Source organism: Notolepis coatsorum (assembly GCF_963971535.1).
Source record: "Notolepis coatsorum genome assembly, chromosome: 19".
In the NCBI taxonomy this organism is placed as follows: domain Eukaryota; kingdom Metazoa; phylum Chordata; class Actinopteri; order Aulopiformes; family Paralepididae; genus Notolepis; species Notolepis coatsorum.
The window spans coordinates 28,755,075-28,781,198 of NC_140183.1; the positions used below are offsets into that span (position 1 = coordinate 28,755,075).

General features: G+C 41.4%; 1 protein-coding gene across 1 annotated transcript in view; it reads left to right on the top strand.

Annotated features, from left to right (window-relative positions):
- The first annotated feature begins 646 nt into the window (after positions 1–646).
- Positions 647–26,124, top strand: part of cmtm6 (CKLF-like MARVEL transmembrane domain containing 6) — a 32,529-nt gene continuing 7,051 nt past the window's right edge. Inside the window, exons 1-2 of the mRNA XM_084336303.1 lie at positions 647–727; positions 894–1,022. Of these exons, the coding sequence (XP_084192429.1) occupies positions 903–1,022 (120 nt within the window). The 5' untranslated portion in view covers positions 647–727; positions 894–902. The remainder of the gene's footprint in view (positions 728–893; positions 1,023–26,124) is intronic.

Sequence of the window (26,124 nt, forward strand, 5' to 3'; positions counted from 1 at the left end):
GGTGCTCTTTGAGAGATAGACTTTGACAATTGTTTTAGTGATGATGATGATTAGTAGTTTAGGGCACAAAATACAAATAGAAAAAAAGACTTGAATGTTGTGTCAACAAAGAAGATATCCAGTCCATGATATCCAGTGCATATGAAAACATATAGTTTGAACCTTAACAATAAATAATCTGATCAAAATCACATGGGAAAATGTGTTATGTGTCTCTATAGAATTGTTTATGAAAAACTATAATATTTAGGGCATAACAGCATGGAGACGATCTTTATTACAATATTATTTCCAATAATAACCTAAATCCATATCGTCCAATCACTACATTTTAGTAAAAAGGGAAAATAGAGATGTGTATATGTGCAATAAAGGGTTCAAATTAAAAAATAAACCCCATGGGACATTATTCCAACCTGTTACCTGTCAGAATCTTAAAATAGACACTTCAAGTCCTAAGAAAAAACAGATGGTGAAAAAAAATCCACCCTGTGCAGGTAGACCTATATGTTTCCATTCTAGACTAATAGATTACTTTAGCTAGATGCTTTTTTTTTCTTCTACTAAAGTGAACCATCCCTTTAAATTGTGTCGGTCAACCATTTTGGAACCAAACGAACCCTCCCCTCTTAAAAAAAAGTTTCATGCGGAAGTCGCATCTCAGGCGTCGACTTAGAACAACGCTGTGGGTTTGGGAAAGTTGATTACTGAAGGAAAGCCTGTAACGGTAAGTGTCTGCAGTTTGTTTTGGTGCAGGTGCATCTATTAGAATATTATTTCACCAACTTTCGGATTTAATGTAAGACGTTATGGCTTTCGCTTTCACTGTCCAAGTCTTTTATTTATTTTTATTTTTTCCAATACATCCTCCTATTTCCTAACTTGTGCTCCAGGGTCCAACCATGGCCAACACAGACGTGTACAGCCCGACGACCGTTTCCGAACCCAAACCCAACCAGTGGCTCGTTGTCCCTACAGAGACTCTGGATACGATCCGGTGTTTGGTCAAAGTCGCGGAGGTGGTGAGTTGAATACTAGGCTGCCTGGCCACATGTGCGCGTGCAGTCGTTCGTTTGTCCCCATCGTCGTCCGCAAACTTCCATTGACAGTTCCAAGACACATTGGGCTTGTTTGAGATTACTTTATGAGAGTAGGCGATTACAGCCGGGGGAGGAGTAAAAAAGTCGGAACACTTCAGACGCTTTATCATGTTTGATTGATTGAAAACTTGATTAACAGATTGCAGAATGGGTACCGTACAATACAGTACGGCTCAATACAAAACAAACTGCTAAGACTCGAGGATGCAGACCAGAAAAAGACTTTCGTCTTGTTTACATCGGGGTCCCCCATTTTCAATTAATCATGGGGGGGGGATTTCTAATTGCAGCTACCCGTAGGTGCTCTTTGAGAGTGGTTTTGAAGGAGGGTAGGGATTCACATTCCTTCACGGTTGTGGGTAGGGCGTTCCACATTATTGTTTGCATAATTGCTAAACGTGTTTAGTCCCTAGTTTGAGAGCCGAATCTGGGTTGAACATGATTTGTAGAACTCCCGCTTGTCTTTTGGGTGTGGAATTCACTGACCTTTGGGAAGTATTTTGACATGTACATGGGTACCTTAGTGGTGTAGTGTATCTTGTATGTAGACCAGGCCCATTGCAAGTTGTTGTACTCTGTCGTCTACTCAGCCATGCTAGGTTGTCAAAATGTGCAGGTGTAAGGTGGGTTTTGTGAGTACTAGGCAAAGCAGTAGTCTGACCCGTTTGTTTTGTGATGTTTGTAGCCTTGTTTTAAGGGCCTTTGAGGTGCTTTGGTACCATGAGGTGCAAGCATAGTCGTAGTACCCTTGAATGAGTGCTCCTGTTAAGAGTCTTCAAGGTATTCTTGTTTACCAGAGAGGAGATCCGGTACAAGAATCTTGTTCGTTGGTTGACTTTTTTGATAACATTGTTTGCCATTTTGTCACATGAAAGATTTGCCTCGGAACCCAGGTAGGTAATTTCATTTCAATGTAAGATTCGTGCAACGAGATAAAGGCCTATATCTATATATTATCATTTCGAGAGCAGTGAATGTTTGGCCAGCGAATTATCCTTTGGATTTCATGTGGTGGTGTGACGGGGTCCTCTCTCAAACTCCTTTGAATCTCCCATAAACACAGGCGTAGTCGGAAGGATCTTGTTGGTGGTTTTTATTTCCCGGCCTGCCAAGGTGCAGAGGTGATATATTTTTACAAAAATGTGAAAAGTGAAAGTAACATAAAACAAGATACCCTATAATTACTTACTATATCTAACAAAAGTGGAAAAAAGAGAAAACAAAACACAATATACTTACTACTTAACACTACACAATGTCTAAATATGCAAATACACTACTACTTCCACTACAAGCAATGCCAACACGTTTTCAAAGGGATTCCCGTTACCTTCACTGTAACTCGGCCAACTCAAGACTGCCTTCCCTGGGCCAAAGCAGCTCTCTTATATCCAATAGCCCCTCCCACTAGGCTTTAAACGGGATGTACATAATAAACACATTAAACCAATTCCTACACACAAAATATATATCCTCCACTATATCACACATACTTTCCAACTGTTTTAATGAAAGATAACCAGTTACAGTACAATGCCAAACGATACAATAATATCGCTCACGTGACCATGGCCTTGCGCCAACCCCTCCCATTTAACCTGGCGGAAATGTGCGCCTCTGCTTGGCCAACGCGTCAGCCTAGGAAGTGCCGGAGGAGTGCAGAGGCGAATGCATCGTGACAATGTAAGTGAATAAATGTATATGTGATGAACGGAGCACTCCAAAGTTGCGCACCCTTGGTTGTGCTATGACAACGGAAAAGGAATGGATTGTGAGAATTCGGACATTTGGACATACTAAGAAAACTGACGGGAGGGAATGTTTGGTGTGTATGCATTGCTTCGTGGCATATATGGCGTGTGTGTGTTTTCATGTCTGCTGTCCACATGAAACACACCACATTACATTATATGGGTTATATGGTTATACATTATAACATGGAATGACGGACAATGAGTGAGTGTGTATGTGTTGTCTACTGCCCACAGTCGGTGACGGAGCCGCTCCGAATGTCAGTATGTCAGATGGAGTAAAGTTATTTGAAGAAGCTCTTGGTACACAAACTCCTGTATCCAATAATAATAAATGAGAGACTATCTGATAGACTTCTCATAACTTCCTTGTGGGTGGTGACAACTTTTCTGAGCCAATAAACGCTTTGCGCAAACCAGAGCAAGTTGTTTCCCATCATGCATGAGGTTGAGTAGTTGGTGCAGAGCAAATGCGCCGCCTAGCCCTGAAAACTGCAAGTGCCTCGCTCATGAGATTTCTGCGGCTCGTGCAGTCAGATTTCCAGAGCAAGGACAACATTCTAACCGTTAGGGCTGAGCCCAAACGTTCGAATTTTCTTTCATGCATACGTTTACGCGTTATCCCCTGGTAAATATAAGTATAGTTTACGAGTGATCCGGCATAATTCCTGAAAAGCTGAGTTTTAGGGCGCTACGTGTATTCTACTATAAGCGTTGGCGTTTCTTGCCTGGACACGCTACTATTTCCAATCAAATGTATATAATAGGTATTATGTTTCATAATGAATTCATGAAAGGGGGGGGGGTCGTTTCTTTATGCTTTGATGGCCAGTAACGGCATTCGTGTTGAACACTACAGACGCTGATCAGCTGGATCGATATGAAAACATTGTTGGATCAAGCTGAAATTAATGTCCGATAGTCCTTACCTTTTGGTCGGGGGTATTCCAAAAAGAATATTCCAATTGTCTGATCGCGATTTCCAGTATTGGTGTCCATCTGGTCCCGCACATAATTTGGCACAAGTTATGGATCGAGTGTGCCAGATGCGTTTCGAAGTGGTCAGATGAAGTGATTTACTCGGCTCCGTTTAAATTTATAAATTTAAATTAAAACACTGTCTGGAACAGTGTTTACTGCACTCTCGATACTGCCACCTAGCCGGATCTGGCCGGTACTGCACCCTCGGGGTCCCAGTGTGCCTTTAATGGCAACATCCAGGTCCGTGACATTGAATAGAATATTAAAACCAAAAAATTGAGGATTTAGTTTGAGGATATTTATATATAAAAAAAAAATTACTAAGTTCGAAGCCCAAAAACAGGCTTCGGGCACAGCCCTACTAACCGTCATGCAACGCACTTGGAAAGGCGCTAGTCAAAACTGCACAGGCCTAGCTCATCTCAAACAAGCCCATTGCCTCTCATGGCCGAAGTTGTTTTGAGCACATGTATAGTCAATTGGTCCTGTTGTTCAGCCTCACAATGCTATTGGTTAGTAAATGTGTTTATATGTCCCACCCTCTGGCCTCTGAAGTTGCTAATGTCTTTTTAACCTCTTAAGCCTGAGATATACAGTAAAAGTGTATTTTCAGCATTACGTTTGTTTACCAATGATTTTAACTGTTATTAGTGAAATATAAGATTATAGAAATCTCAGGGCATTGAGTCAGAAACCGGCACATATTGACAGGAGGAAGTGGAGCAGCCAAAAGTGAGTAGTCTTTTAAAGGAAGAGACTCTGGGCTTTCGAATTTCGAAAAACTACCCTACCCAGCTCACGCCAGCCCCTGTCAATAATTTTTTGGGATTATCTCCCACAAACCTGAATGTTATTGCCATAAAACAGAAATGCAGTTCGTTTCTCTACCTTTCTGTGAATGTCTAGCAAAAAACGGTGTTGCAATATGATAAAAAATGGTGGAGAAATTTACATTATAAAAAAGATGGCAGAATTCAGTACTGTATCTACAAAGCCTTCTGTTTAATCATCTTCCCTTTATTAATTTGCTTAGATTTTTCAGGTCTGGTAAATTTTAGCATGGTGTTATTCAGTCAAAGATTAAATTTTTTTTTTTTTAAATAGAATTGATATTCTTATTTGGTTCATTACAATTTACTCAGCGTAGTAACTAGAGCTGGGCCGTTAACGGCGTTAACGTGCTGCGTTAACGCTATACTAGTATCGCGCGATAATATAATTAACGCATTAACTCTTTCAGTGCCACTCACGAGATTTCTCGTGTTTTTTTATAGGTGGTTGCTAGCCACTCACGAGATTTCTCGGAATTTTTTTTTTTTTTTTTTTTTTGCGATCTGAAAAATTATTGCATCACCCGAGCCTACCCGAGTATTGCCGAGCTGCGCCGGTGATCACTGTGGAAAAAAGCGCCCCCTGTCGTCTCCCAGATGACATAAGTGATTTTGGAATGGACTCAATGAAAATGAATGGGGAAAAAAATCCGGTACTCCACATTTTCCAGTTCACTGATCCAGCCGGGGTTACTAGAGTTCATTCTGGAGCCTCAGATCTCCGCGGATCATGGAGAACCACTGTGTCGCGTTGGATCCATACACGTATCGATTTTTTCGAATGGTGATCAGGAATTGGAATATACCAGTTGGATACCATCTGATGTCAGGTAAGGACTCTATGTTATCAGTGGTAGGATAATCAGAGTAATTTTGATGAAGTTATAAGCTGTTTTGTGAAATCTCTTCTTTCGTTTTCACTGTAAAAGTCCGAGAGGAAATCAACAAGGCGATTGTCCGCGCGCAGCCGTAATGTGCGTGCGTGCACGTATAATATTGATCATCTAGCGTTTATTTGAAAACGATTCATAAAAAGGCAGACGAATATCAACGTTGTGGAATATTCCACTAAAAGACGATTTTCATAGAATGCTCCAGAATGAGTTGTTTTTTATATCAAAACGGGGGCTTTTCTAACTGCTCTGAAACGGCAACGACGCGATAAAAAAACAATCTGCCTTCACAGCACTGTCTGGAACATAGTCTTTGATAATGCGATGGGCAGATTAGACACATAGCCATAATTTAAAACATAGATTAGGCGATATTAACGTTAACATTGGCGCGGATGGTGGCATTCAAGCGGTAAAATGGAAAACCAGGCATGGCATTTAAAGAGTTAATCTAAAAAAAAAAAAAATTACATTTTTTTTTCTACCTTTATTTACCCAGGGTAGGTTCGCTGAGCACAGATGTTCTTTTCCATTCACACCTGGGAGCTGCCCAGTACAACCACAGTTGACACCATTGGCCACTGAGCAACTCCACTGGAGCAGTTGATTCAAGCCATGTCACATAGTTCAAGTTTGAAATGATTCTTTCTGTTTTGCTCCTGAGAGTGTGCTAGATACTGTACTGTACTGGTAATATTATGTATTTGTGTTAACTTCTGAATAAAACAACTTATTAAACACAAGTACATCTTATTGAACATTATTTTGATATTTCATTACCAATTATCATAGCAAAACAGCTTTTTCAAACAGTCTGTAATGCATTTTGGAAACGGGAGATGGGCTCATGGTGTAATGGGCCACCTGGCCTGAGAAACATAAGGAGGAAAGAAAAAGTAAGGACTTACTTCTGGTCATTATTTGGGTAGAACACACATATTTTGAATGCCTTCGGCATTTTTTTTTTTTTTTTTTTTAGCCATTTTAATCTAGATTAATCTAGATTAAATCCAGGATTGCAGATAGATTAATCTAGATTAAAAAAATTAATCTATGCCCACCTCTAGTAGTAACAGACACAACAGGCACTGGGAATACATTCCCTGAGATCCAGATGTCCCTAGATTCAGATACCAAGAACATGCAAATGGACCATTTAAAAAAAAATCTGTAAATGTTTATTATGCGTCCTTATGGAATGAGTGACATAACAAAAATATATATATATATTGTACTTTTTTAATTTACATTTTTTTTATGGATGGAGCCACACATTGACGGGCAAAGAGCCACATGCGGCTCACAAGCCGCGGGTTGGCCACCCCTGCCCTATATCGTCCGGGTCATGCACCGGCATTATATAGTCCCTACTGCATATCGCTACAGGCTTGATTTGGTTGATATCCAAGGGGATGGACATAAAAGGCATTAGTGATCATTTCCACAACAACGGTTGTGGGTAACATTTTGGGTACTTCTATGTCGACATACCTTCTGTTAAAAATGCATCAAGAAGGCGGCTGGGTGGCGCAGCGGACATTGCGCTCGTCACCAACGCAAGAGACACCGGGTTCGACTCCGGCTGTCGGCGCTGCCTCCGGCGTGGGCCAGCCATCATACTAATTCAATTGGCAGAATTAGTGGGTGGAAGTCGATGGGTGGTAATCTGGACGTTGTGGACAGCGACTCCTACAGGTCAGTTGGGGACGCCTGCACAGCAGAGACAGGAAATGGCGGGGTTAGTGTGAGCCTCCCACACGTTACACCTCGCCAATGAGAGTTCGCGCTGGCAGGTGAAAAGATGTGACAGGCTGCCTCCTCGTGTACCGGAGGGGACACGTGATGCAAGGCTTCTATCCTCCCTACAACCGGCCAGTGGGGGGCATATGCAAGCAACGTTCAAGACGGGAGGGAAGAATTGGCACATTGGAATTGGGATGGGAGAAAAATAGAAAGTGGATGCATCAAGAATGAAAAACAAGATTTTCATTGTACTCTCATAATCGGAGACGCATTCTTATCAAATGCGCGTGTCCTGCCTTATGTTTATCAAGTTGAGGATCCTCTATGAATGAGTTTGAGAAGATAAATAACATAAGGCATAACTGACATCTACAACATTTTCTCACAGGTGACCTTGTATTGAGATCCGAAACTCCTGTTATCTCAACATTTAAACAAATGAAAAGGATTTATTTCATATTGTACCGATAAATCCATTAGAGTCGGTGGGCAGGGGACTGTTGTTCTTGTTAGTAGGGATGCACCGATATGAAAATTTGCCACAGATACCGATACCGATTGTTCAACTAACACAATCGGCCGATACCGATATTTGTGGCAATTTTTTTAATTTCTTTTGTAATATATATATTTTTATGAAACTACTGTATATTTGTGTTACAAATTGTGCTCACCGATATGAACATAGGCCTCTTTACTTACTTAAAAAAAGGAAACATCAACACCAGTATGTTCTGCAGGGCTACAGCTAGATACTAGTTCTCCCAGTATGGTCTACCGGCTGGGCTGCAGCTGGATACTATTGTCTCAACCAGAGCCAGACCAATGAAATTTTGATTGACAGTCGATTCTGCCAATTACGTCACACACCGCTTGCACCCGCCTCTGCTGTTACCACCAATCGGCAAGCGCGTATACATTTTTTACTTCCGCTTTTGTCCGCCACTGATTTTGACGAGAGGTATTCTACAACAACAACGGCGTCGCGGTCGACGTTTAGCTTTTAGCTCCGCAGGATGACTTAAACGAGGCATAATGATTTTACTGCAACGAATGTTATAATAAAACAAAGCCTTTCTATACATGTGTCTGATTGAAAACTTTAACAGATTGCAGAATGGGTAAAACTCAGGGCTCTATGAGCAACGGAAGGAACTGAGCTAGTATGAACGCATAATGCTTGCTACGTTCGGGTAAATAATATGCTGATGTTATTGAACGTGTAACACTAACTATATAACGTTAATGCCACAAAACGAATGCCTTGTGTGTGTGTGGGGGACTGGGGACGGCGTTGTGCAGGTCGCGAGTGAACTTTTTTTTGTCTTTTGACGCTACACAAATTGATGGATATTTATTGGCTATTGCCATCGGCACATTCGAGCTTATCGGCCGATAGGCCGATTGCAGTCAACAAGGCACTTATCGGCCGATACCGATACCTGACGATACATCGGTGCACCCCTACTTGTTAGGAGTTAAGAACTCTACATGGCACAGTGAATATGGCACAGTGAATATCTAAAAGTCGGAGAGGGCTTGCTGAGATTGAACAATGATTTGGCAAAGGCGTTGTTTTGCTTTGAGGTCTAGGCTACAATCCAAATTCTATTTTGGAGAACTCAATATTCTGAAGCTAGACTGGGAAGTGTGATCATCAGCATGTTTTTAGTTGTGTCAAGAGTTTTGTGGGGGATGCTGCGCTGGTTGCGTCACACTCTGGTCGTCATCTGTACCGCATGTGGCCGGTCAGACCGTACGTGAGCTTGCAGCGCCACTCCTGGGATGTGTCTCCTCTCGGCGTGCCAGTGTAGCGTGTTCTGTTGATTAGCATGGAAGCAGTGGTTGCTGTTCACTTCCATGACTGAGCCTGTGTAGTTTGGAGGTGATAATGATTCCTATGCATTAGGGGTGGGAATCGCCAGAGACCTCACGATACGATACTATCGCGATACTTGCGATAGTGTGTGTGTGTGGGCTACTGTACTATTACAGGTATTGAAATGAACAATGCAACTTCCTTATACAAAAAAAATATATATATATTTTATGAATAATTAAATATCGATACTTGGCGTCCCTGTATCGATACAGTATCGCCACGCAAAGTATCGCGATACTACTACGTCTCGATTCCCCCCCCCCCCACCCCTACTATGCATTGATATTTATCAAGTTCTATAATTCCAAAATGGAATTCTGAGAGAACCATTTGGACACACATCAAAGGGGTTTTCCATAATTAGGCCATTGACATGTGTCAGCCATGGATGAGTGTGAAATGTTCAGTGTTGGGGAGTAATTAACTACTATAGTTACTGTAAATAACTAGTTTAACGTAATTTTGCAGTAGTCTAGTGGTAGTTTAACTGCATTCAAAACTCTGTAGCTTTTTCAGTAGTTAAAGGAACATGCCGACTTTTTGGAACATACGTGTATTTGCAGTCTTCCCCAGAGTCGGACAAGAAGATGAGTACCCTTCTCATCTCTGTGTGTGCAGTACAGAGAGAGAGACCCGCAGGGAAAGTAAACGAAATGCAGGGTTGCCTGAATACTTTTACCAACGGATTTCCAGTTCCGCGTTCTGCGCTCTGATTGGCCACTGACGTTTCTGGTCGCGCCAATCGTGTGACGCCTGTTTCTTTCACTGGTTAAGCTTAGGCACTCTTTCGAAGTTGGTTACGGTTAGAGTTTCTCTTAGAGCAGGGCGATAGAACACCAGCCCTGATTCCATACTCTAACCTTAACCAACTTCGAAAGAGTCGCCTAAGCTTAAAGGAAAACGCCAACATTTTGGAAAATTAGCTTATTTGCCATCTTCCCTGGAGTTAGACAAGAAGATACATACCTTTGTTGTCTCTGTGCATGCAGTAGGCTTAGGGAACGCCCGCTCCGTTAGCTTAACTTCATCACTGGAAGTGGGTCAGACTTGTACCCTCAAGTTCCCTACAGTCACGAAAGGATCCGAACCGATTGAAGTTTATGGATACCATGACTTAAACTCCTTACCTTGACGATTAAAAGCCTCCCCAATTTAGAAAACAGTATTCCCATGGCTGGTGTTGATATGCTGCTACTGTAGCTAACGAAAAACAACAACCGGACACTCAAGCAGATAACGTGGGTAATATCTTCCGGTCGGGGGGGTTTCAAAATAAAAGGGCGACGTCTATAGCAGCGGAAATACGTTTATTTTGTACATTATCTAACGTTAACACGAACCTAAACTAACGTTACAACTAACCTAAAGTTAGTTTAGGTTCGTGTTAACGTTAGATAATGTACAAAATAAAAGTGTTTCCGCTGCTATAGACGTCGCTCTTTTATTTTGAAACCCCCCCCCGACCGGAAGATATTACCCTCGTTATCTGCTTGAGTGTCCAGTTGTTGTTTTTCGTTAGCTACAGTAGCAGCATATCAACACCAGCCGCATATCAACACCAGCCATGGGAATACTGTTTTCTAAATTGGGGAGGCTTTTAATCGTCAAGGTAAGAGGAGTTTAAGTCATGGTATCCATAAACTTCAATCGGTTCGGATCCTTTCGTGACTGTAGGGAACTTGAGGTTACAAGTCTGACCCACTTCCAGTGATGAAGCTAAGCTAACGGGGCGGGCGTTCCCTAAGCCTACTGCACGCACAGAGACACGCACAGAGACAACAAAGGTATGTATCTTCTTGTCTAACTCCAGGGAAGATGGCAAATAAGCTAATTTCCCAAAATGTTGGCGTTTTCCTTTAACCAGTGATAAACTAGGCGTTTGCTGCTGTTCGAGGCGGAAATGGGCGCGTCACGCGATTGGGCGCACATGTCACATGACCAGAAACGTCAGTGGCCAATCAGATCGCACCAGAAACGTCAGTGGCCAATCGGATCGCAGAACGCGGAACTGGAAATCCGTTGGTAAAAGAATAGACGCTGCAGGATTTCATATCCAAATGTTGGCCATTTTGTTAAATTACTTCATAACACAATGTTCAATATTCAAGCTTAGCATTGTCATGGGCAAGAGAGAAAATGGCCTATAACATGAGTATTTTCTGACTAGTGTTTAAAAAATGGGCTGGGTGCATTTGTAATAGGACAGCTAAAAGCAAGGCAGTTGACCCTGACTTGACTTGAGCTTTCTCAATAAAGCTACTGTACACAAGAAAGCAAGTAGGAACTGAAAGTGCTGCCCTGCATGTAAAAGTAAAGGTTTGGTTGAGTCTTTTAGAAAAGGGCTGCCGTTTGCATTTATTTTGGCGGTTTACCATCACATCAGCGTTGCAAAACTTTCATGGGTGGTGAAGGATGTGCCTGTGTCATGCTGGATTCCGGTTGGCCAGAGGTGATTCATTTAGACTCTGGAATAGTAGTCTTGACACAGTTCTTGCTCTTCTATGTCTGTCTTCGATGTCCTTTATATCGGCAGCTGGTGTAGGCTTGGCTTCACAGGTATGAGTTGCTTTCAAAATGCTAAAGTAAGAAAGGTTTCCTGGAATCATTGGGCCTCATTCATGAAGCGATATAAGAACTAGCATTAACTAGCATTTCCTCTTATTTTGTTCTTACATGGGATTCAGCAATGTTTTCTTATTGTTGCTTTTCTCTCAGGCAAGACCAAATTCTAAGAGTGGTCGAGAGCACTCTTACCCAGATAAGAAACTCTTACCCAGATGAGAAACATGTAAAAAAGCCTACCATTCTTCATAATAATAATAATTGTATATAGCGCTTTTCCTAATGCTCAAAGACACTTTACAAAACAAACAATATAATACAATACAGTTTTAGTAGATACAAATATATATATAAAATGGTGAGAGAGGAAGGAGTTCATGGGTTGAAAGCAAACCATTGGTCATTTGCCCCCAAATACATTGCCCCTAAATTAGGGCTGGGCGATTAATCGATATTATCGATTAATTCGAATGAATGATTTAGGACGATTAAAAAAAATATATCTTTTTTTCAAGAGTCACCTTTTATTTTACAAAAAGTGATGTTTGGTGAAAGTTAGATTTGCACTTTATTAATCCCAATAGGGACATTCATCTTTGTTTGATCAAGAGTAACCTTTTATATTATATATATTATTATAATCTTTTTTAAGTGACTATTGGTGAAAGTTAGGTTTGTGCTTCAATCCCAATGGGGACATTCATCTTGGTTTGATAATTTGTGTCAAATAAAAACAACGGTTATTTGAATGATTTCCTTGGCGTTTCTAGTTTTCATGAGAAAAAAATCGATAAAAAAAAATTATAATAATCGGGGATTTTATTTTTAGGCCATATCGCCCAGCCCTACCCCAAATACGACTTTATAAACCCAGAACTTTTCAATAATAATTATTATTATTATAACTTATTGCGTGCGTTCTGCTTCTGAAATGGATTATATATTGCTGTTGGAACAGTTAGATGCTGGCTGCCCAGGCCGTACGCATATTTACAACCTCTCCTCTCTTCTCTGCTCCACACCTAAAGTTCTGAGCGCCCTCAGAGTTTTAGCCACAGTCACATTTCAGAGAGCGATGACGGGTGACAGATCCGGTATTTCCGAACCCAGTATTTCCGAACCTATAGGTTCGGAAATACCGGATCTGTCACCGGTCATCTCTCCCTGAAAGGAGAGGGCATAGGATCAGCGGCATATACATATCAGTATACTGCACGATTGGTTCTTGACAAGCGCGCAGCCAGTCGTTCAGTATTGACAAAGCCTACTTTGCTAGAACGATTTATTTCGCACTATACAGTAAGTATAAGTCTCTGGAGCGTAACAGTAAGAAGCATTTTGTATGAAAGTATTCTGTACTTCTGTATGACAACTATTAAAGAACTTGAACTTGAACTTTATTTGTCATCGATTAACACACACACATGCGATGAGCGACCCACAGGAACACACACGCATGCACTGAGTCGCAAGTCGTGAGACATGTTTGTGTGTGTATCATTTTGAGATCGATCGCAAATCGCTTCCTGTTGAATATATCAGACAGGGATCAGATGCCGAACCATGGCTGTTTTACACACGCCTCATTCACCTTATAAGGAGATGGTGGGCATGTCTGTATGCAAATGAATTTAGTGCAAACACGCATTTCAGTTTAAGAATGAGTGGGATTCATCATGCAAATCACCTGGGTAAGCACAGATTTGGACGTTAAGAACCGCTTGATGAATGTGGCGGTGGCTTTTCTTATTGTTCTCTTAAGAGACAGGTAAGCAAGAATATAAGAGAAATAATAAGAGTATTGTTGAATGAGGCCCATTGGTCCTTGAAAGAAAGGTTTCCGTTATGACAATACAATGTATCCACTAGGGATCGGCTTGAGTAATGTTTTCCCAGATCCAGTACTCATGAATTACTCAAGTAGTGCAAAATTAAATTTAAACGTATGGTTGCAGCAATAAAGAGATATGATGCGGAAACACGCATACACACTCGCACGCTAGCGGTTTTATGTCTCTCTCCACGGACATAACGATGCAGAGCAATATTCCCGTTGCTTAATGCATATTGTCAGTCAAAACGGTCAGTTATAATTACATTACCTCCACTGTCTGCAGCAGGTCATGGAGCGGCAATATCAATAGTGTAGTGGCCGGTTGTCATTCCCTAAATATTTTGACAACGCACCACGGTGCACCTACTTAAGATGTTTTCTACTCGGGTAACAAAGTTGTGGATGTTGACAGAGTTTGAATGTCCAGGCTGCAGCTGATGTAGTTTGCAAGGTTTGTTGTCCAAAAGAAAATTATGATTTTAAGAACGGAACATTTTCTCTCTATTGCTCCGTGGCTCTACGTCTGTGACTTCGTTAGGAAAATGTGTCTCTCAGCAGGTGCATAACGTTGCTCTAATTACAGAGCCTCTTTTAACCCTTTCACTGCCACACTACAGAAGGTTAACCTTCTGTAGTGTGGCAGTGAAAGGGCTAACATGCTGTTGTGTGGCAGTGAAAGGGTTAACCTTCTGTGTATTGTCGCAGTGAAAGGGTTAACCGTTTGGCAGTGCGGCAGTGAAAGGGTTAAGAGGTGGTGTGCCCCTAGTGTTCGAAACATAAATACAACCCTATTACCATAAATAATACAATTTCCAACATGTCGGTTTTGGCTTCTACAAATAGTATATAAACTCTACGCAAAGTGGGCGACATGTTGTTGGCACAATTTGGAAATGCAAAAACGCAAACTGAGGTTTATCTTTTGAATAACGCTAAGCTAACAACTTTTGTGGTAACTTTAAGTGTACTATCCATGCTCCACAGCTTCCAGCAACAAAATCACGCCTTGTGGGATTTCGGAGCAAGATTTCAAACAATGTTTGTTTCATTGGCACAAACTAGGGCTGACCGTAGTCGGTCGAAAGGAGCTGTAGTCGACTGCCAACCTCTTAGTTGAATACAAAAAAAAAAATTATAATTTATTTTATTTCTTATTTTATTTTTTATCATTCTTTCCAAAAGAAAAGAGGCCTAGAAGCGTGGCTAACGCTAATGGCACGCATCCCAGAGGCTAAAGGCCCTCCCATAGTCGAGCGGACCATACACGGAGCAGACTCCCGCGGGCTCAAAGCTGACCCAAAGGGTACTCAAAGCAGACCCAACGCAGAGTCCAAGTGCGAAGCTCCTATTTTCTGACGCGCGGACGTCCGTGGCACCCACTTGGTGTCAAACAAACTGGCGCGAGGTGTAAACTGGCGCAAGACATGTAGGAAATTGGTCCGCGGAGATCCGCTCGACTATGAAAGCTCAGTCCAGTGGACCTCCGCAGAGTCCAGTCCGTGTACAGTCCGCTCGACTATGGGAGCACCTTAACTGCCTAAGAAAACAGGCACAGAGGCACTGAAAGAGGATTTCACCCATCTAATGAGCACACTACTAGACTAGACAAATATCAAGATGTATCCATCAGTGAACCAATTGCATGCTTTTGCAGAGGACAAGAAGCCTTCAGTCGACTCCTTCAGACATTAAGCACCCCCCACAGCCCAAATGGAATGATGAAAATATTGTACTTTTTTTTTTTTTTTTTTTTTTATGTCAAATTTCGCCCAATCATAGTCTACTATCCAAATACATCCCTACCTGTCTTAGTCCATTTATTTACTTCTTGGTTATTTGGGTCTTTATTAGACTTAAGATTTTTTTGGTTGATCTGTCATCTCATGAAGCTAGAATAATTACTTCCTGTAAAATGATAAGCACATCTCTGGCTTCACAGTTATGCTTTTTCATAAGCATTAGATTTAACGAGGTCCTTCCTTCAGTATAATTCTGTTATTTTGCAGGAGGACAATAATGTGGGAAACTGATATCTTGCCCGCGAATGTTCCTAGTGTTTGCTTTGCTCCCGGTGTTTCCTCTCCAAATCATGACCACCTGTTACACTCTGCATCATGGAGATGACCTTTCTAGAATGTCCAGGTGGAATGTTACAAAACTGCCTGCCTATATAAATGTATGTTTTGTCAACAGAAAAAAACGGGCCCTGGTTACCTGAGGGATGTTGTTAAAAGAGTGCAACCAACACACATGCATGCGCAGCCACACACACAATTAATAAAAAATGGGCTCAACCTATTTACCCTTTTCAATACTGCTGCAAGGAAATTCTTTTCATTTACTTTTTTAATGTATATATTGTGGATGACTGTATAGTAAAATCTATACCTTATTACCTTTACAGGGATCCATGATGGTATACCTTCATAATTGGTAAGACGAAAAATCTGGTTTTGTGACGGTAGGTTATTTCAGTTAGATGTCGTGACAGTAGGCTATTTCAGTCAGGTGTTGTGACGGTAGGCTATTTCAGTCACCTTGGCAACGCCTTGGCTTCAGTAGGGATAGATGCAGTGAGCTTATATTGAATTTGTCATTTGGTGTGTTGATCCTTTTTCTGTCTGCTAAAATACCTCTCTTGGGGGTTTAAATTAGGCTAGCTGATCCATATCTGCTTCCATTCATTTGTGCTAAGATATGCTAGCTTGCCAGATAGCCTTCTACTGAACACAGAGGAAATTGGTATCCATCTTATTGTCTGACTCTGGAGAAGATGGTACATGCATTTCCCATAATGTTGGCGTGTTTCTTTTGAGAGCGACTGAGTTAACAAATGGAGACATGCTTTGTTCTCTGTCTCTCGGCTCCCTGCTAACCAGAGTCCGGTGTGCCCCACACTGCAGATGAAATTAGCGGCGGGATGCTAAATCCTATTAGTGGAGGTATATTTAAAACGATGGCATGCCCTCTGCCTCGCTCCTCTTCAGTGTGTCAAACACGTGTGCTTCATCTTTATTTGAGGTGCTTGAGGAGAGAAATGACTGTCTGCCTCTAATTAAAATAGTTGGCTGAAAGGAAATTTATGTAGGGAAATCCCTTTCTTTTTTATACCCCTCATGCAGCCACAAATAGCCATACTTTTCATAATGTACACAATGTGAAATGCAATGAAAGGCGTGGTGGTATTTTAGATGGAGAGCACTCCTCTTGCAATATTACAGTGTAATTTAAGAATAAATTTCTTGGTTGCCTATATCCCTTTGAGAACCATCTAGCCTAAATATACACATTTCACCAGACAGGCTAAAGTGCAGAATCAGCCACTTTGCCCCTGAGCATGTAGAATAGGCCCACGGGCATCATCGGGGCTTGAACTTGTGACCCTCCTTTACAGGGCAGTTCCTCTAACAAGTCTACCATGTTGTCTGTGTAGTATCAGTGTTTGGATATAATGCTGAACTAGTAGGAATCTTTTAGTTTTTTGGACAGATGGACATTCCTAATGAGAATTCCTGATTTCCTGCATTGCCGCTGTTCTTTCCTCCTGCTTTTTGTGTAGTATTGATCACATCCCTGACTAGGTCAAGACTCTCAAGAGGCAGTGTGACCTTTAAGGCAGAGGGCTTCCCACGATCATGAGAACAAGATGATCGAGATGAAATGATTATTGTGCCGCATGCCGTTTTGCTCAAATTTTGTCTTGTAAAAAACGCAGTTGGTAACTTTTAGAAGATGACTGAAAGGCCATCATCATGTGATGTTCTCAAATCATGTTTAACACATTGGGTGCCAACAACGAGAAACCTAATACTGAAATCTCGTTGTTGGCCGCCATGCGTTGAGTGCCAATGACGAGAAATCTTGTTATTTAATCGTTATTTTTTTTATTAGCGATATCCATTCATTTTTCATCCATCCAGCCTCACGTTATCATTGGTACTGGCTCTGAGCTCAAAGGGCAAATACCGCCCCCTATCGTCTCCCGGATGGTATTGCATGGGAATGCATCAGAAAGAAAAACTCCGGGCTCCACATTTTACTTCTGAGGCATGTAACATGAGACTATTGCATCCACTGAGGGAACTGGAAGAAGTGTTATGTTATGTGTTTCGAGGTATAACGTTTGATCAATAAACGCGATCGATATTTGGAATGGCGATCAGGAATTGGATTAATCTTTTTGCAGAACTTCTGATCTGAGGTAAGGACTTTATTTTACCAGTATTGGGTTAATCAAGAGTTTTTTTTCACAGCGTTCACAACGTGTCTCCTGTGTGTGTACAGTGTGTGCGTAACGTTAGCGCCAGGCACGGCATAGATAATCGATTTTTCAGCCCGCTTCTCTAGCGTGCATAAGTACACATATACTATCTATAATCTAGCGTTTATTTGAAAACGATTCATAAATCAGCCGGAAAATGACAACGTGTTGTGTGTATTCCAGTAAATGGCTATTACTGCAGAATCTTTTTTTCTTTCTAGAAATTTCCTAAACTATACTCGTATTCAAAACGGAAATGTACTGATGAAAAAACTATCCGTTTTGTACATGTTGACTGCAAGCAAGTCATTGATAAGCGACGGGTGTATTAGAACCATAGCCATAATTTAAGATATAGTTTAAGCGTTCGCAAATGTGCTCGTCCTCTCATTTAGAGATGTGGCAACCAAGCGATAAATCGCGCACCCCCTGCTGGGAACCAATGTGTTAATAATCGTGATTTCAATATCAATAAAAATAATCATGATTATCTTTTTTGTCGTAATCAAGCAGCCCTAATACTGAACGAAAAGCCTCGTAATTTACTGGGGCAAATTGATATGGACTGAAATTAAACTAAATCTCCTGGGCGACATTAGGCTATGTCGTTATTATTTTATTTTACCCCACTAAACAGACAGACTTTCCATTGAAACTTAAGAAGTTGGACCATTTCAACTGTTTGACAAATAAGTGGCCCAGATTTTATGTTTAGGTAATATGAAATGCTTCTCTGACTAAGTAAAATGACATGGCATGGCATTGCCCAGGAAAATCGAATTTACCCGGATGTGATATGTAGCAAGCAAAGAGTAGCGGTACATATACAGCTGGGAACCAGCAATTACTGGGGTAAAATTGAGGCCTTTCAGACTTGAGTAGAGCATTTATTGTATAGCCTGTCTGTATCATTTGACGGAACATCTGTCTTTTATTACATACTTTGAAGTAGTATGAAGAAAATGGTACAGGCAGCAACACATTGATATAGAGGATGTGCAGGTGACGTCTGTTTCCTCCTCATACTGGACGGTATTCTGTGGAAAACAAGCGGTTACATAGAAGTGTATTATGATAATTTGGTTTCCCAATTAGAAATTGTAGCTACACTCAAATATCCGAATGCATGACTTTGTAACAATCAACGTTATAAAGTGCCAGCAACATAAGCACATCTCATTGGAATAATGTTACTTCAGTAAGACTAATTCCTCATGGCCACAAGGTAAACGCAAGATATGCTCCAGCTCCTAAGATAGAATTGTTGTGCACTCCTATTGACTGATTTAGTTAGCTACTGAAGTGTTACTTGGGGATTAGCATTGATAATTTGAGTACAAACTCAGAGACACAGTAGTGTCGCTGTGTGAGGCATTCTGCCGTAATGTAACTGGGTTCCCAGGAAACTAGGTTTCCACTCGTCCTGGAAAACCTAGAAATTCAAGAGACTAGATTCCCAGTCAGGGAAAACCTGGAAAGTGTACAAAAATGTCCTGATGAAATAATCAATGTTGTATTTTGTTTGAAACTCGACTATTGCTAGGATTATAGCAAATTTGGGCCCACACTCCCTTTTTGTTTTGGCCCACCATGGCATTTGACAAGCTCATGCTTATTCTCCTTATTTGGAAAGTGCTGTAAAATCATAACCGTAATGACTACAAAAGTACATTTTGTGCAACTAAAAAGTAAATGTGTCGATACTAGGCCTACCGGTTAATTGTATGACCGTTTGGAAGCAAGTGCTGTCCTGGATTGTCAAGAAAAACTCAAGGAACCTTGTGTAATCTCAATGGGTGCTCGGCTCACTTTCTAACTTGCCATTAATGAGTGTAAGTGAATATAAAGCTATTGAATTGTTTTACAAGTACAAGAGCTCAACAGAGCAATTATTTGTTTATAAGCAGTGACGACTTGTACTCATTTGACGGTGCTGTTGGGTTGTTTTGCCTGCAGTCAGTGCCCACATCAAAGTGATCTCACTTGTTTTGTGTCATCTGATGGACCCTTGTGATTGGCCTTTATACTTGTTTATTGACATCACCGATTGGCCAATCGATCGGGGGCTGGGGTGACTTGGATACACTGTCGGCAGTAGAAAATACTGTTCATACCCCACACAAATCATTGTTAATGTTATTGTGTCAGTTTTGGAATCATCTTTGTGGTGGGTCTGTCTGATAATGTGGTCAGCTGCCACAACATGTATGGGAAACACTGAAAAGGCCTCAGTAGTTTGTCTACTGTCTAGGCTCCTCTGCCTGGCTTATAGTGTCTAGGCTCCTCTGGCTGATGGTGTCTAGGCTCCTCTGGCTGATGGTGTCTACTGTCTAGGCTCCTCTGGCTGATGGTGCCTAGGCTCCTCTGGCTGATGGTGCCTAGGCTCCTCTGGCTGATGGTGCCTAGGCTCCTCTGGCTGATGGTGCCTAGACTCCTCTGGCTGATGGTGCCTAGGCTCCTCTGGCTGATGGTGCCTAGGCTCCTCTGGCTGATGGTGCCTAGGCTCCTCTGGCTGATGGTGCCTAGGCTCCTCTGGCTGATGGTGCCTAGACTCCTCTGGCTGATGGTGCCTAGACTCCTCTGGCTGATGGTGCCTAGGCTCCTCTGGCTGATGGTGCCTAGGCTCCTCTGGCTGATGGTGCCTAGGCTCCTCTGGCTGATGGTGCCTAGGCTCCTCTGGCTGATTGTGTCTAGGCTCCTCTGCCTGGCTTATAGTGTCTAGGCTCCTCTGGCTGATGGTGTCTAGGCTCCTCTGGCTGATGGTGCCTACTGCCTAGGCTCCTCTGGCTGATGGTGTCTAGGCTCCTCTGGCTGATGGTGTCTACTGTCTAGGCTCCTCTGGCTGATGGTCTAGGCTCCTCTGGCTGGTGTTTACAGTCTAGGCTCCTCTGGCTTATAGTGTCTAGGCTCTTCTGGCTGGTGTTTACCGTCTAGGCTCCTCTGGCTTATGGTGTCTAGGCTCCTCTGGCTGGTGTTTACCGGCTAGGCTTCTCTGGCTTATAGTGTCTAGGCTTCTCTGGCTGAGGACTTGGCTTGTGTCTTCCTGACCCACTTCTACATCAGTGGCAATCTAATTTAGAGATGAACGAAGTAATTAAATACATTTGGTATGTAATCAAATTACTTGGGGAAGGATGTCTGCTGTATTCTGCTGGACCTTTTCAGCCTCAACACATTGGACGCCAGACCCGAGATATCCCGGGTTAACTCTCCATGTGCTGGGCGCCAAACCCGAGAGAAGTCTGGTTTTAATCGTCATTTCTTTTATTAGCTATATCCATTCATAATTCATCCATCCAGCCTGATGTTATCATTGGGAATGGCTCTGAGATCGCAAACGGCCAATACCGCCGCCTAACGCCTTGCGGCCGGTATTTCACATCATTGGAAACCCTCTGGCTTGGGCTGTACGTCGATCTAAGAAGTCCGGTCCAGGTTTTCCTTCTCGGGCATGAGTAACGTTTATAACACATGGATTGGGGACACTCGAGCACCGCCAGTTCATGTGTTTTGGTGGATAACGTTGGACACACGATCGCGATCAGAATTTGGAATGGCGATCAGATAATTGGATTCTTCTTTTTGCAGTAAATCATATACAAGGTAAGGACTGTTATCAATCTTGCGTTGATCCGATATCTTTTTCCCCGCGATCGCAGCGTGTGTCTGCAATGTACTGTGTAATGTATGCCGTTGGTGGCGGTCGAAGCATGGAAAACGACCTCCCCCCCACCCTTTCGTGCATGCATGATGAAATATAATACCGATAATCTAGCGTTGATTTCAGAATGATTCTTGATCCAGGCGAGAAATGGCACGATTTATAATGAAATGTAGTAAAGCGCTGTTTGCCGGAGTTTCTACTTCTACAAGGACCATTTGCATATTCTTGGTATCTAGGGACATCTATGGACCTCAGTGAATGTATTCCCAGTGTCAGAAATATTGTGTCTATTACTAGGCTTGCTTAAATTGTGATGAAACAAAGGAGAATATGAATTCAGATTTTTCTTTGCATCTTTGACAGTGAATAACACCATGCTAATAATGACCAGACATGAAGAACTGATCCACTGATCTCGTTCAGTACTTGTATCTTCTTGATCTTGTGTACAAAAAATCTTTATTTTTGCCAGGGTGGCACCATTTTGAAACGAATTTCAAACCTAATTGTTGCTACATGCTAAAAATAGGGAAGAGAAACTAACTGCGCTTCAATATATACCAATAACGTAAAATTTCGTGGTTTATTAACGAGTAATAAGAGATATTAAAAGAATTCTTACAGAAGTAATTTGCTTGAAACCCCATAGAGGCCTTTGGGAAGTGTCGTTCGGAAAAATTCCAACGCTCATCGAAAGCTGTCTGTGTCCTCTCCAAAATGTCTGCAAAAACTACAATTCCCGACGTTCAAATTATCCAAAATGGTCGACTTTCACAAACTAAACTACACAAACGAAAATCTATCTAATAACACTTTAACCTATTGGTAAACTAACATATAGAGATGTTCCGATAAAAAATGTTCCTTCCCGATCCGATTCCGATACCATCGGCCGATACCGATCCGATACCAGTGCATACATAAAAAAATATATAAAATTATTATATAAAATTATAAAACTTTTATTATTATTATTTACAGCTACTGTTTTATATATACTGTTTTTTAGTAATAACTATAAAGTAATGGTATTTATTCAACAACAGGTGATTGTATAGATTAGTATTAGTATCATTAATTGACTGACGTTATACGGTGTTGCACTCCAGAAGGCTCCGGTAACTTCAGCTAGTAGCAGAGGCTCTGTTGTGATTTTTAATGCACAATAAATATTCAACATTCTCTTTTGAGACTCCGCCTCAGACTCTTTTGTGTGCGAGAGGTCGATCAGTTAGCCACATTAGCGTGAGCTAGGAGGTTAGCGTTAGCTAACGGTAGATGGAAATACAAACAATGTAACGTTACTGGTGAAAAGGTGATTTACCTTGGAATACTCCTGTCTGCAGGTCTGCAGCCATTATTGCTGGATTATGAATAGCCCCAACTTTAGCCAAGGTAACGTTAAAGCTAAAACTAGCTTTCGGTTAGCGCTTCAGCTAATGCTAAATAACACCAGCAAGCGAACACAGAGCTCCCCGTCAACACCCCTCTCTCGGGACAATGGCATTTAAGAAAGTATCTGCTGTTAAAATGACAAACAGCATTGACACTTTAATTCACGGTCGATTAAAAACACGTTTGTTTTATAATGCTCTCTCAGCAGACCGCAGTGTTGTTGATAAATTACGTCATATGGTATCGGAGGCTATACTTTCGGCGTACTTGCCGACTCATTTGTAATTTTTGGGTATTTTTTTGCAAATCTTCACGTGCATTCATATTAAATATATGTTCATGTAGCATTCTAAGGTGAGGTTGTTTGTGTTATTGGAATAGGCTTATTATTTAACCATAAGGATTTGTGGTTGGTTTTGTGAGAAGAATGTGGAAACTGATCTGAATCATAACTTTCTGGTCTCCTATGACCATGTAAAGAGGGTATAAGATGGGACATATTATGCGTACAGATGCAGCCATTCGTTTTCCTAACCATTTTGCTGTGACGAGCGCACGGTGGTCTAATGGCTGGTAACGTGTTTGGTACATGTACTGTAATGCCTCGTTTTATTAAATGTCCTTTGGGCGATAACAGCGAACCAGGAGGTGGAAAAGTCGACGGGAACTTCCTCATCAAAGCACTGCGTGCTCCGTCATTTTCTCTGTCGCGCAAAAGCAGTTTTCTTTTACTTTGAAAAATGGCCACTTCCACCTCTGTACCTCACTTTCGCTGACATATTACTGTCGGCTCCAATCAGCTATGAATGAAAATACGCCAGTAAAGTTGCTAAGCTAGCGAACATATTTGCATTCCTTATTCAATTCAGTAACTTTATGTTTTCAAAGAAGAGGAAATGCACATTCAACGCACAGAACAAAATGCGATGCCATCTTTGGACCCATCTAGAAGAATTCGCAATGCAATATAGCATGCAAAATTAAAATACCAGTGTGTCAAATCAGAATAGTATATGCAAAAGCTTATAACGGCACCAAAACATTAGATATTTCAAACTATTAAGTGAACAACTGAACCAAATTAGTAGGGATGCACCGAAATTTCGGCACCGAAAGTTTTCGGCCGAAAATGGCAAAAAATTGCCTTTCGGCTTTCGGCCGAAAGAGTTTTTTTCACCGAAAATATGTCACCGAAACAGAAACAACCTCGCGTGTTGTTGTGATGTCGCGCTGTCGGGAGTCGCGCTGTTTCTATGTAAACTGCGCGCAACGCGTCCAATAAATGAGTCTTTAACATGCTTTATATCCTTATTTACTATATGCCGCGGTTAATCACTGAGTGATCTAATATGCATATTATTCAGAGCGAGAGGGGGGGGATTGTGTTCCTGCCTATGTTATGTAGTTACTCTCCCTCGTCCCCGCTGTCGTCCACACTCAGCTGTGAGAGAATTGTTGAATAGATACACAAATGTTCTAGAATGTTTGATTATGACATCATACTGAGCTGTACTTTGTGACGTTATGTTATTTCGGGCATTCATAACATTATTTCGCGCGACTGTACATTGTAACGTTAACAGCCCAGCTGTCAACTGTACTTTGTAATGCTATGTTATTTCGGGCATTCATAACGTTATTTCGCGCGACTGTACATTGTAACGTTAACACAGCCCAGCTGTCAACTGTACTTTGTAATGCTATGTTATTTCGGGCATTCATAATGTTATTTTGCGCGACTGTACATTGTAATGTTAACACAGCCCAGCTGTCTGTCTGTCGCGCGTCTACTGTGCCGAGTCAAGCGAGCACATTCAGCTGGGGACTAGAAAGGTGCGCTCAGTAGAGCACAGATGTCCGCTGCGCAGCCAGAGAAAAGATGGAATTAATGTACTGTATGCATTCAGAAGTGCTGAATAAATGTTTTATGGACCTATAATAGTGATTATTTATTATTTAAGTTAAGTTTTGCCATAATCATATATTTTTCCATAATCATAATGTTCCACAACATTGGTAAAAAAAATCTATTCTATGAATCATTTTCGGCCTTTCGGTTTTCGGCCAACTGTTTTCTATTTTCGGTATCGGTTTCGGCCAAGATTTTCCCATTCGGTGCATCCCTACAAATTAGATGATATGTTCTACAAACGTATCAGTGTCAGAACAGTGGATATGTTCATCGTTGAAGTTTAATTATTGGTGCACTTTTCAAATACAACGGTCATTATAATAATAATAATAATAAATAATGTGGTTTGTAAACTGTTGTGTGCTGTATAGGGCTGGGCGATATGGCCTAAATATGATATCACGATATTTTCTGACCTTTCGGCGATACACGATACGCATCACGATGTTTTTCTTTTTTTCCCCAAACAATTCATTATGAGGCTTACCAAGACAGTATTTGAGTTTGCAAGTTAACATTAAAGACAAAATAAAATACCCATGCATTTAGCATTTTTATATTATATATTAGATTTAGATTATTGGATTATTAGATTATATATTGCATATATTTAGCAATGAGATATTATATGATTTAGATATGAAATATGATGAATTGAAAATGGGGGACCCTGATGTAAACAAGACGAAAGTCTTTCTCTGGTCTGCATCCTCCAGTCCACTGTTGACTGTTGTTGTATTGAGCTGTACTGTATTGTACCTATGCTGCAATCTGTTAATAACGTTTATATTCATTCAGTCTGCAAACAGAATCATTTTGATTGACAGTCGCGTCTGCCAATTACGTCACATCGCTTGCACCCGCCCTGCTGTTCTTAGCACCAATCGGCAAGCGCGACGCGCATATTCATTTTTTACTTCCGCCATTGGAGAGCTCAATGAAAACAACAATGGCAGCGGTAGCTCGCCGCGGCCGACGTTTAGCTTTTAGCTCTGCAGAATGACTAAACGACTGGAGGCATAATGATTTTACTGCAACGGATGTTATAATAAAAGCCTTTCCATACATCTGTCTGATTGAAAACGTTATTAACAGACCGCAGAATGGGCACAACGGAGTCAGCACGGGCTGAGATATGAACGGCTAATGCTTGCTATATCTAGGTCGACCTCGGTCGTTGCTATGTAAATACGCTGATGTTATTGAAAGTGTAACTATATAACGTCAATGCCACAAAACGAATGCCTTTGTTATCATAAGTAGTAACTTTTGATGCAGTAGTGTGTGTGTGGGGCGGCGCTGTTCAAAAGTGTCAA